The sequence below is a fragment of the Thunnus albacares genome, chromosome 4 (genome assembly GCF_914725855.1).
Source record: "Thunnus albacares chromosome 4, fThuAlb1.1, whole genome shotgun sequence".
Taxonomy (NCBI): domain Eukaryota; kingdom Metazoa; phylum Chordata; class Actinopteri; order Scombriformes; family Scombridae; genus Thunnus; species Thunnus albacares.
This window is the reverse complement of record NC_058109.1, coordinates 28,239,982-28,253,054: the sequence shown is the minus strand read 5'-3', so window position 1 is coordinate 28,253,054 and position 13,073 is coordinate 28,239,982. Positions and strand designations below refer to the sequence as shown.

General features: G+C 41.3%; 1 protein-coding gene across 2 annotated transcripts in view; it reads right to left on the bottom strand.

Annotated features, from left to right (window-relative positions):
• Positions 1-47: 47 nt before the first annotated feature.
• The window catches only part of sfmbt1 (Scm like with four mbt domains 1), a 28,031-nt gene continuing 15,005 nt past the window's right edge, over positions 48-13,073 (bottom strand). The window contains exons 12-21 of one of the 2 annotated variants that reach the window (XM_044348529.1): positions 11,246-11,359; positions 11,023-11,065; positions 10,856-10,920; positions 5,826-5,965; positions 5,305-5,414; positions 4,783-4,958; positions 3,825-4,003; positions 3,471-3,695; positions 2,234-2,362; positions 48-2,055 (exon numbers count right to left, since the gene is read on the bottom strand). In XM_044348529.1, coding sequence (XP_044204464.1) covers positions 1,915-2,055; positions 2,234-2,362; positions 3,471-3,695; positions 3,825-4,003; positions 4,783-4,958; positions 5,305-5,414; positions 5,826-5,965; positions 10,856-10,920; positions 11,023-11,065; positions 11,246-11,359 — 1,322 coding nt within the window. In that variant the 3' untranslated portion in view covers positions 48-1,914. Of the gene's footprint in view, positions 2,056-2,233; positions 2,363-3,470; positions 3,696-3,824; positions 4,004-4,782; positions 4,959-5,304; positions 5,415-5,825; positions 5,966-10,855; positions 10,924-11,022; positions 11,066-11,245; positions 11,360-13,073 lie in introns of both variants that reach the window. The other variant, XM_044348527.1, reaches the window with a different exon arrangement.

The window sequence follows — 13,073 nt, the reverse complement described above, 5'->3', positions numbered from 1 at the left end:
CAGACATGCATACTGGGAAGTGTAGGACAAGCGCCAAGAGCCATGTATGATTTGTTGTTCATCGTTTTTATTTCAATGTTCTCTTTTTAAATAGCAGTTATAATCTTCAAACATGAAATCAAAATCTGTTCAATTGCTTTGAGTACAGCTGTAACTACAGACAAATGAGTAAACAAAGAACCAACTGTTTTTTTTTCTCACACGAAATCAAGCACATTACAGCAAATCACACTACAGGAACTGGTAAAAAAAGAGGGAAAATGTTTTACAAAAGCATTTTGAGAAGATCTCCTTGCCTTAAAACTGCTCATTTATTGTAGCCAACATTAAGTTAATTATAAAAGCAAATTATGACTCATCAATGATATGAAATGGCTCAAATAATCAGAATGCTCCAAATGATGCAGCTGAGTATGTTTTAAGCACATTGAGGAAAGTTTAGGCCTATTCTGTGCAAATATACTGTATATTTCGGGCATTTACACATTGCTTATGCAGAAAATTAATTCCTCAATAGATTTTTTTTCTGTCTAATCACCCTGTTGCACTAGAAGATATTTGATTATGTACACTATATACAAACATGCACTGTCATATTTGCATACCACCATACAGTGCATGGTTTTGCTTGTGCTTGCATTACAGAATTCTTGCACTGTAAACCGCTCTTAAATAGAGATTTGAACTAGAAAGCAATTTGATCTCTTGTTGAAACAAAGGCCCCTTTTAATCTGTTGTTAAACAGATTGTATGTTGATATAATTCAGCTGGATAACATTTGCAAATGGTGTTAACATACATGTCCGGTGTTCACACTAAAATCAAATTCTTTATCTTGAAATGACTCATGACTATCCTTTCAAATCTGCTATATCAGTATTTTCTAGTTTAGCATTACTTTTGGCATCCAGGAAACTTGCAAAAGGTACTAATTGTATACAACTTGTAGTTTAACTGATGTGTAAATTATCTTCACTTTATCAATGGGTCAAATGATCTCTTGAGAGCATAAATAAGTATCTTAAAAACTAGAAACCACAAGACAAAGACTCACAATCTGTTGTCACTCTGAGGTACAGCTTGGAGTTTTCACGGTAAAATTGATTTTATGAAAAACAATGTTTGTTTTAAAGTGCTTAATCCTAAATGGCCTAATATATGTATTTCCCCACAAAAGATGTTGATTTTTTTTTCATTAAAATTAGACTTTAGTGTGAAATCACCAGATTATGAGGCAAGCCTACTTCATTTTCTACTTCATTCCTCCAGCAGACAATATCAAACGTTTGCTAGCAGATAACATACAGCATATTCTATGGTATAGAATAACATGTAAAAGCTTTGATTCAGTGGTATTCCCTTTTTAAGACAGCAAGTCAGGCTGGAAATTATTAATGGACACAACACACCACTGGTGTGGTGCCACTAGCAATCAGTCGATCTCAATAGAAGAGGAGAATCCAGGGCACTCAGAGCACACAGATAAATTAAAAAGCCTTCATTTGAACACATTTCAACTTAGAAGTAAGTCATCATGCACCCTGATGAAGTCTTAAGTAAAAAATCTTGAAGATGTCAAAATACGCTGGATTTAATAGAGGCTTTTAAACTTATTTAAAGACTTCAGAGTGCCTTTTATTCTTCCCTTTCAGTCCTTACCTATGCCATTCCTAAAGAGCATCTGAAGTGTTTTTGACCCTATTTTGACCCCGTGCCGCTCTTCTCCTTCGTTCTTTTTTAAAAACAAGGATTAGGAAATGTTGCTCTGTCCTGCTCATGGCCACGCTTGTCTGACACAACCATGGTATTATGCAGGATTCTAAAGGATGTCCAGTGTTAGAAAAGTCAAAATGGGAAAATACAGTGCTTTTTTCTCAGCATTGATACATATGTCCCATGTTCATTCCCCGTCAGCTACGTAGCAAACTGTTGATAAAATGCCAGCTTGACTCTCTCGATGTGGTGGCACAGCTTGATGGCCGGTCCCAGCTTCAGGTCCATACACTCCTGCACAGTTGGGAGGTTCAGCAGGAGAAGCGCCTGTCCGTCAATCTCCTATAAGCACATGTAAGTTTATATGAGATGCAGTTTGGAAATACACTATCTAAGGTTGGTAAAATAATGTTTTGGATTTGTGACTGTGGATACAATACAAGTGTATAATGCACTTATTGCACTAAAGTGTAGTGAGCTCTCATCCTGAGTGACCAGTAAATCGGTGTGTATTTCTTACTTGATCCAAGAAAATCCGTGCAAGAGGTGCACAGTCGGTGGTCCTGATGAAGCGAACCACATCAGTAACGCTCCACTCCAGGGGGCTGGTGTCCAAACACAACTTCTGAGGAGGCTCGGTCTTTGAGGTCTATAAACACACAAATAGGGAGAGTCAGACAGAGACTCTAAGAAATATCATGGCCGAATTGGAAAGGCTCACAACTCATTTTAATCCACGAAAATTGATGCTGAGAAGGATATCAGACTGAAACCTTTCATAAAAGAAACACTGGCTGTTGGATCCTTTTTAATTTCCTCATTTGCTGTTTAGAGCAAGTTCGTGTCACAGTTAAATAGCATCTTCTTTTCTTAAAGCAGATGATGAGACAGGCCATAATGAGGTGGAAAGATCATTCAAAAGTACTACTGACATTAATTGGGAAGTACAAGGCAGTTGTGTTTGATGGAAGGGGCAGAGGGCTGGCATTCTGCAAAAAATGTTACAGGCTGGAATTTTTAATTTATGCATATATAATAGGATATTAATTAAAGGTACTCTGTTTTCTGGGAATATTTCCAACATTTATTGATAAGGACTGGAAAATTGCAAAGTCATTTTTAGCTATGCTAGTGGTGTGGCTCTACGTACTGGTCAGTCAGTTGGTCCACAACTTTGGTCCTAACTAAAATATCTATTGGATGGATGTTCATGGTCCCCAGCAGATGAATCCTACTCACTTAAGTGATCCTCTGACTTTTGAGCTAGTGCCACCACTACATTGACATTTTTGGTTTCTAGTGAAATACCTGAACAACTATTAAATTGATTTCCATGAAATTTTATACAGACATTCATGGTTCTCAGATGATGAATCCTACTGACTTTGGTGACCCCCTGGCTTTTCCTACAGCACCATCATGAGGTTCACATTTGTGGTTTAGAGTGACATTTCTAAGCAACTGTTAGATTGCCATGAAATTTGTTACAGACATTCATGTCTGACTTTGGTGATCCTCTGACTTTTCTATTAGCGGCATCATTGGGTCAAAATTTTGTCCAATCCCTGTAAAAATCAGCCTCAGCTGTACTTTTATTTAGTGCTAATTAGAAATTGTTAGCATGCAAACATGCAACGTAACATGGTGAACATGACAACATTGTCACTGTGAGCATGTTAGCATGCGCCTAAGTACAGCCTCACAGAACCGTTAGCATGGCTGTAGACTTCTGTTTAATTCTTGGGGACTTTCATTACCTTTGGTGAAGGTGGGCGGTTCTCATCATCAGAGAAAGAGGGTGAGCGGGGTTTCCGGCGCCGGCGTGTGGGCCTGGGTGTTGCTGGTGGGGAGGGGGATGGTGTGGTGGGCTGAGACTTCCCAATCGATTGTTCGGAATCATCTTGGAGATCATCCTGTAGTTCAGAGCCAGAGTCTTCACTTAGGGAGTCATCTTCATCCAGATCTTCTTCCTCTCCACTGCCCTGTGAGCAAAGGAGGCAAACAGTCTATTAGCACAGAATCAAGTAGGTGGGAGGAAGAATCCAAGTTAACAATGTTATTTTAACAATGACTTTTAATATAATGCTCAAGAAAATACATGTGTGTGTTACCTGTGGAGACCCAGCAGGTGTGTTGTCAACTGAGGCTGAGGAGCGTCTCTTCTTATGGACAAAGAGCTGCTTCCTCCTCTTCCTCCTCCTCCCTCTTCTCTTCACTCCACCTTCCAGGTTGGAATGGCCTCCGGGAGGACGGCCAACGCGTTTACTCTTCTTCTTTCCATAGTAATATGCTGGTGACAAGACAAGAGGCTAACTGTGTAAACGTGCATCTGACATGCCTGAGGGATTTTAATATTTATTGTTAAGACAGATGGGAACCTTGCAGTGGGAATGACGATCAAGTATTTACAAAATTGAAGGGCCAAATGAATCAAACTGAATTTCATACTTTTAAACATGATCTTTCTAAAGCACAAGCACTGATAAATATGCAGTAAAGCAGGTCTGTGGAGGATAAGTACTGTCTGGAATGATATGAAAACATACGAGACAAAAGAGAAAGTGTAATCATTCCCCAGTTGCTATCAAATTGCATCAGTTCCTTAACCACAACACTGCACTGCAACAGCAAGTAAACACATCAACAAAATATGCAACTTTGTGCTGTAGAAATACTTAAGCAGAAAATGAAAGAGCCCTATTCCGAAACATATTTTCTGCACGCTATACCTGCTTATTCTTCGCCTGTGGAAGGTTTTTCCAATTTCTAAATTATATTCCTCCACTTCACAAGATGTCTGTATTCATTAAGGGAGCATTTATGTACCCATTGATCATTTCTATTTATGTGCAAAGCAAATGAAAACAACCAAAGGTTTCTGAACAAGGAGAAGTGAACAACAGTAGATTTGTGCTAAATGAGAGCAAGTTTGAATTCATGTCTAGAATTAAGGTCACATATGACATGCAGGTATACAAATTTATAAGCTACTTATGATTAATCATAGCTATTTTTATCACCTGATAAATCAAGGCTCGACAACTGTCTCTAGTAGTGTAAACCACCTACTGTATTTGGTCTTGGTGAGGACAGAGCAGTTCTCCGAGCAGCGCTCCAGAACCATGCGAGGTCCAAACAGGTTTGGGCAGCACTCTAGCTTGATGCAGGTTTTCCTGCAGAAGTCTGCCACACGGTCTGCGGTGCGGACTATTTCAACAGTGGCCCGGTAACTCTTTCCCTTGTACCTGATATATGAAGAGAAGCAATTCTGAACTGTAGTGATAAATATTTCATATTTCCACAAAGTGTTAGGTTGCAAAATGGGTGGGCTTTCAAAAGCTCCCATTATGTTCAGGTTTAATGTAACAAGGTTGTTACAACTGGCAAGGTCTCACTTAAAAGTAACCCAGATGCTGTCAGCTTGTGCTGGGCTCTGGTGTGCAGATATTTACTTCCACTTGTGCTTCAAGTACATTTCTATTCCGAAGTGTGTCCTAAAATAGGCCAGCTGTGAACACTTCTGCTATTCCTGCAGGTTTTCTACAGTGCAGGAGAATTTTGAGCTGAGGATTAAATGGTGTTTCCCCTCACTTGGCTTTGAGTGTCTCTCCATGGCCTTGCCAGCGGCTCTCCTGGTCCAGCTGCAGCTCTCTCAGCACACGGCTGGGTTTGTATGCCGAATTTATCAGCAGAGTCAATACCTGGATACAAGACGTACATAGAAATGCAACATGTAAAAGGTTTTCTGCAAGTTGGCGCGGTAGGTCTTTAATTCTTTAATGGTGCTGTGTGCAACATTTAACATCCAATAGTTACCAAATTCGTTTTGAGAAAAGACTTTCATTATAACAGTAGATTTGCAGTCTCTAAACTACATTTTACATTGTGTATGCAACTTCCTCTGTGAGAGGATGTAAAAGGGTTTTGGGGAAATATGGTCTCAACAACAAAGTGGTGTCAGAAAAAAGGCTTCAATGCATTTCCAGTGCAGCTCAGTTTGTTTCAAGTAAATATCCAAAGAACTCACAACAAGTTTAACAATAAAAAATCTGCACATATCACCTTTAAAATGGAGTTAATACAACTAACAGAAGTAGTAACCCATCTCTCACCTCTTTGAGCACAAGAACACAGTTTCCAGGGCCGATGAACTGAGGCAGCTCGGCAATGCGTCCCTTGTTAAGGTAAGGCCCGGAAAAACAACGATGGTTAAAGTAGATCTTGGGGCTGCAGTATTTCCCGTTCCCCTGCACTGCACATGGACACAAAATAAGCAAGCAAGCAAGCAAAGTTTATTTATATAGCACCTTTCACAAATACCAGTTACAAAGTGCTTCACAGTCAAAGAAATAAAATAGAATAAAATAAAATGAAGTGAAATAAAAATAAAATAAAATCAGAATAAAGAAAAGCAAAGACACCAGATAAAATACATAAGTAAAGCAGATAAAATGGACAAGCTAAGATAAAATAGCACATACTACCCAAATGCCTGTCTGAACAAATGGGTTTTTAGCTGCTTTTTAAAGGAGTCTACATTATCCAAGGACCTTAAGCTTGTTGGAAGAGTGTTCCAAAGCTTAGGGGCTGCTGACTGGAAGGCATGATCCCCCAGGTCTTAAAATGTATACGAGGTACACTTAGAAAGCCCTGGGTGGAAGATCTAAGAGCTCGACTAGTGGTGTAGGGGTGCAGAAGGTCACTAATGTACTGTGGAGCCTGGCCATGTAGGGCTCTATAAGTGAGCACCAAAATTTTAAAATGAATTCTAAAATTTACTGGGAGCCATTGCAATGAGATTAAAATAGGAGTTGTATGTGATCATCTGTGAGATTGTGTCAAAAGCCTAGCAGCAGCGTTTTGGACAGTTTGTAAACGTTGTATGGAAGATTTGTTAAGACAAGAAAAAAGAGAGTTACAGTAGTCGAAATGTGATGAGATGAAAGCATGTATTAACATCTCCATTTCATTTCTTGATATCACAGACCGGAGTTTGGCTATGTTTCTCAGGTGAAAGAAGCATGATTTAGTTAGCGTCTTAACATGCGCTTCAAAACTCATGGATTGGTCGAAAATTACACCAAGATTGCGCAGGCAAGACTGGGAGGATGAAGATAAGGCACCAAGGTTCTGCTTGATTGCTGACTGAAGATTGTCAGGGCCAAAGATCAGGACTTCAGTTTTGTCTGCATTTAACTGTAGAAAATTGTTTGCCATCCAATTCCTAATTGCGTTTAAACAGTTGTTAAGTACAGAGAGTTTGTGAAGCTCATTAGGTTTAAATGAAAAGTACAACTGGATATCATCAGCGTACATATGGTAGATGTTCTTGAAACTGCTGATGATTTGTCCCAGTGGCAGCATGTATATGGGGAATAGAATGGGTCTAAAGACTGATCCCTGGGGGACACCACATGATAAAGCTGCAGTGTCTGACTAAAATTCACCTACAGAGACTGACAAAGATCTATCTGTGAGATATGAGGAGAACCACTCCAATGCAGTCCCAGAAATGCCCACCAGGTGATTTAGCCTGTGGATCAGAATGTGATGGTCCACAGTATCGAACGCTGCGCTAAGGTCCAATAGTACTAGAACAGAACAGTCTTCGGCATCTGCAGCCATTAGAATGTCATTTGAGACCTTCAGGAGAGCTGTTTCAGTGGAGTACAGTTTACGGCAACCAGACTGAAATCTATCAAACACCCTGTGCAATTCTAGTCTTTGAACCAGTTGTTTCTCCACAGTCTTTTTTAAAATTTTGAAAAAAAAGGGAGTTTTGAAATGGGCCTGTAGTTCTCCAGCAGGGAGGGGTCCAGGTTTGATTTCTTCAAAAGAGGCTGAACAATAGCCTGCTTAAAGTAACTGGGGACACACCCTGATAGGAGAGAGCTGTTTATAATATTGGCTATGCAGGGTCCGATACAGTTAAAGACCTTTAAAAACATAGTGGTTGGTAGGACATCTACTGGGCACAAGGAGGGTTTCATTTGTCCTACCAGGGCTGCTATATCCTCCATGGACACTGGACAAAAGGAGTCCAAGATGGCTGGATTTGAGGGGCCACTAGTAAGCAGACTGGGCATGGTCGAGATGTTTGCCCTGATATTGGCAACCTTGTCTATAAAATATTTGAGAAAGTTATTGCTATCACTGTTTGATAGGATTGGAAGTTTAGGGATGTTGGGAGAGACAATGTGATTTACAGTATCAAACAGGACTTAAGGGTTTTTCTTGTTGACAGAGATGAGATTAGCAAAATAAGAGGATCTCTCAGCCTTCACCATGTTATTGAGGGTACCCATGAGATCTTTGAGATACAGTCTGTGAACTTCCAGCTTCGTAGCTTTCCACAGGCGCTCAGTCTTTCGGCATTTGCGCCTGAATGTCTGGATGGTTTCGTTTATCCACGGGGATGGGTTTTTTGAGATCTTTCTGAGTTTCAGAGGAGCCACTTTATCCAATACTGAGGAGCAGTGAGTGTTAAATGATTTGACTAAGGTGTCCACGTCTCCGTCCGTTAAAGCAATGTTTCTGTCAAACACTGTGCAAAAATTGAGAGCCACAGCCTCATTATGTGGAGCAAATGTCAAACAAAATACATTTATGGTCACTGACATAAAAGTCCTTAGAGCCCGCAGATTCAATATTCATACCATGGGTAAAAACAAGGTCCAGAGTGTGCCCACCAGTGTGTGTTGAGCCAGATACATGTTGCGTAAAATCAAAGGACTCAGTGAGATTAAGAAATTCAGAGGCAGCATTACATGTAGTGTTATCAATATGAAGATTAAAATCCCCAACCATTAGGACCTTGTCCTGCTTTATAATAGATGATAAAAAATCTGTAAAATCTGATAAAAAGGAGCCAATTGGGCCTGGCCGTTGGTAAATTAAAATACAATAAATAGGATTTAGCCGACCAACTCTGGATATTTGCAATTCAAAAGAACAATATGGTTCAGTGCCTACCATCTGGCATGTAAACTTGTCTTTAAAAACAACTGCAAGACCACCACCACGGCCCATCAGCCCCGGTGTACTGATAAAAGAGCAGTCTGCAGGACAAAGCTCGATCAGGTGGGAATTATCCATATTCTGCTGCCATGTTTCAGTCAAGAACATAAAGTCCAACTTTTCATTACAAAATAAGTCATTCAGGATAAATGACTTATTACCAATAGATCGTGCATCGATTAAGGCCATCTTGACTGGAAAGGGCAGAGTGGCATCTGAGCAGGGGGAGGTACAGGGCAGCTGGCGGAGGTTCCCAGTGCATGCACCGCCTTTGCATGTATAGTGTGGACAATGGGCTCTGTCTGTAATGATGGTCTATATAGGAAAGACGACGGTGAGGGTGGTGATGACAAAGAAAGCCCATGGGGGGAGCTGGCGGGGGACTCAATACTCTGAGGAGACAGAGGTGGATGTTTCGGTGAGGGGGTGTGGCATGTAAACAGTCAGTCACGTGTAGAGGACTGTACAGCGTGCTGTAAATTAGCCGCTAGCATTCTGCTACCCAGCCTGTTTGGGTGGACTCCGTCTGATTTGAAGAGGGGGGAACGATTCCAGAACAGGTTGAAGTTGTCAATAAAGCCAATGTTGTGAACTGTACAGGCGGACTGGAGCCAGGTGTGTAGACTGAGGAGTCTGCTGAAGCGCCCTGATCCACGGGCAAGTGTGGCAATTGGACCAGAGATAAAGATAGTTACTCCACAGCTACTTAAGAACTTGAAAAGGTTGCTAAAATCCTTTTTGGTCAGCTCAGACTGCTGACGAACAGTGTCATTTGTCCCCACGTGGACTATGACTCATTTGGTCGAGGATGGGAGTGAGCGTAGCAGCCCCGGGAGCCTATCCAGGATGTCAGGGACTGTGGCTCCGGGAAAGCAGTGTGTGTCTGCGTTGAAGAACCTGATGTTTCTGATTATGGAGTCCCCAACTATTAATGTGGTTGGAGAGAAGAGAGGACGAGGAGGTGGCAACCGTGGGCTTGAGCAGCTGGAGAGTGCAGGGTCTATTTCCACACCTTGTGTTGCAGTCGCCGACTGAGGATGGGGTGTCCGGGCGGGCGAGCGTTGCGGCAAGGCAGCGACATCAGTCCTAAAACAGGACCTCTCCACCGGCCCGGGCAGGGAGGACCACCAGAGCATCTGGCTACTGCCTCTTTTAGCATCTTTATCTTGCGATGGACAGAGGAGGTTGCTCCCCGAGCTGATGGTCGTTGATCTGACCTCGCAGAGGAATGGCACTCCATGTGAACACTGCTAGCTACCGGTGGGGACGAGGGTGTCACCAGGCGCTGCTTTCGGGGATCCGTTGGATCCGCTGGGGTCAGTCAGAGCCGCTGGAGCATCGGCAGGAGCCAGGAAGTCGTCCGACAGGATCGCGTAGTGGTTGGAGAGTGTTAGGCGGGGTGGCGAGGCAGCCCTGTCCGAGCGCCTCTTGTGGCCGCGAGCCACCACCTCGGCCCAGGACGAGTGATGGTTCGGCGTCGAGGAGGAGGAAGGCCGCGGACAGGTGGAGGGGTACCTAGAACAGTGTCTTGGATGGCTGCACTGAGGTTGACAATCCGTGTGGACTGCCTGGTAGCCACGTCCATGAAGCTACAGAGGAGGGAGTCCTTCTTCCTGAGCTCATTGGAAAGTCGTCGAATATCATCCTTAAGGTCAGCAATCCTTTTGTTTGCTTTCAGGAGTAGTACACTGTCCTCACCGGAGAAAGTTGGCATGGTTGTAAAATCCAAGAGTAAAAAATGGCTTAAAAGCTCTTAGTAGAAACCAACACCGGCTAGCTTAGCTACCAGGCTAAAAACAAAAACAAAACCTGGCTAAGCTAGCAGTGGTCTGGAGTCGGCAGCTGGGTCGTGTAGTTAAAAATCGTGGCATCTGATGATAAAAACCTTTATACTGGGTTTAAACACGTACATAAAGGGACAGTGATCCAAGAAGTGTGTCATAAAATTCAGGCTTAAAACAGACAGAAAACTGCTTAAAATGTCTGATGTCTGCAGCTCACAGCACACACCAGGTCAACATCCCCTAGATAAGATACAAATGATGCAACGAACACTGACCACACAAACGGACATACAGCATATCAGTTTAGTCTCCTTCGATGAGGCCTGAGACATATCACCTACCTGTCTCTGACTGGTTTGACATCTGCTGCTTGACGCTGTCAGGTGACGATGACTTCGGTGGAGCTCTGCTGTAAAGTGATGAAAAAGATTAATGTCGGATGTTGAAAGGCTGCTGGACTAAATCCATTCAAACCAATAAAGCCATCAACACTCCATCTTATACTTACTGTTTCTCAGGTTGCACTACAGCAATCTTCCTCTCTTTCTCAACTGAAAAACAAGGAGAGACTAATGTGTGCCCAGTCACGCAATTACATTACATTATGTCACTAATTTGGAGGCCAGGGTAAAAAAAGATTGTATTATGTTTGTCAGTGCATTAGTAAACATATCATTAAAGCAGATGTGTTAAGACCTTGATAGTTCAGTGTGATGAATCATGCTGTATACCTGAGGGCTTGATGGGGTAGACGAGTGGATAGCCGTTTGTCTCACACCAGCTGACAGGGAAGATGTCCAGGGAGTCCACGTGAACTATCAGCTCTGGCATGGGCTGCTTCAGGCCTGAACAAACACACACACATACACACAGAGCTATTAGAAAATACCTTAAAATTATGCTGTATTTCCAAAAATTAACTGTGTTTTGGTCTATAATAATTTCATTCATAATCAAAAGCCTTTCATGTCATACAATGAAAGACCTTTTGGTGTCTTCATCTGCTTGCATGAATGCAAGTACATACACAGCATGATAATAAAATTGCACATACACTTCATTTTTTTTTCTATAAATGACAAGTTTGTATCAGTAGTAGACAGTATGGAGATTTTTTTTTTTAAAAAAACATCTAAAAATATATACTATATATTTTTATCTGAATTCTCTGAGTTTTTAATCAAACTTTGTTGTTCTTAGTACAGATAAAGTAATTATAGTAGGTGATAATTATTATTCATGTGGATGTTGATAATGATAGCCATAGCACTGCGTTTATCTGCCTTTATTAGATTCAACCGGCTTCTCTCAGGGTGCAAATAAACTCACTCACTGTCTTAACCACATCCTCGATCTTGTTCTGATTTATGGTATCGAAACTGAACATTTAATAGTTTTTCCACAAAATCCTATTTTATCAGACTATTACTTAATAATTTTTGAATTCCTGTTACTGGACTACACGCCATTAGACAAAAATGACTTCACTAGAGTCTATCTGATAGTGCTGTAGCTAAATTTAAGGAAGCAATTCCATCAGTATTGAATTCAATGCCATATCTCAATACAACAGAGGACTCTCATGCTAATTTTAGTCCCACCCAAATTAATCATTATGTTGATAGTGCTGCAGGCTCACTGTGAATGACACTTGACTCCATTGCCCCTTTAAAATAGAAGACAATAAAAATAAGAGGTTAGCTCCATGGTATAACTCCCAAACCCGCATATTAAAGCAAATATTGTGAAAACTTGAAAGGATATGGCATTCCACCCAACTGGAAGAATCTTGCTTAGTCTGGCAAGATCGTCTCAAAACATATAGGAAGGTCTTTTGTAATGCCAGAGCCACCTATTACTCATCATTAATAGAGGAGAATAAAAACAGCCCGCGGCCCCTTTTCAGCACTTTGACCAGACTTACAAAGAGTCATAACTCTGTTGATCCATGTATTCCTACAGCTCTCAGTAGTAACAACTTCATGAGCTTCTTTAATGATAAAATTTGAACTATTAGGAGACAAATTTCATCACCTCCTGCCCTCAACAGGCACTAACTTATCCCCAAACACAGGAACCTTAGAAACGGTTGTAAAATCTCATATATATTTAGACTGTTTTTCTCCAATTGACCTTCCTGAACTAACTTCAACGATTTCTTCATCTAAGCCATCAACCTCTCATCTCTTAGACCCGATCCCAATTAGGCTGCTTAAGGAAATCTTACCCCTAGTTAGCACTTCTTTATTAGAATTTATGATAAATCTGTCTTTAGTAACAGGCCATGTGTCACAGTACTTTAAAGTAGCTGTAATTAAACCTCTTCTTAAGAAGCCTACTCTTGATTCAGGTGTTTTAGCCAACTATAGACCTATATCTAATCTTCCCTTTCTCTCTAAGATCCTTGAGAGCAGTCGCCAATCAGTTGTGTGACTTTCTACATAACAATGGTTTATTTGAGGACTTTCAGTCAGGATTTAGAGTGGATCATAGCACAAAGACAGCACTGGTGAAAGTTACAAATGACCTCCTAATTGCATCGGACAAAGGACTTCTCTC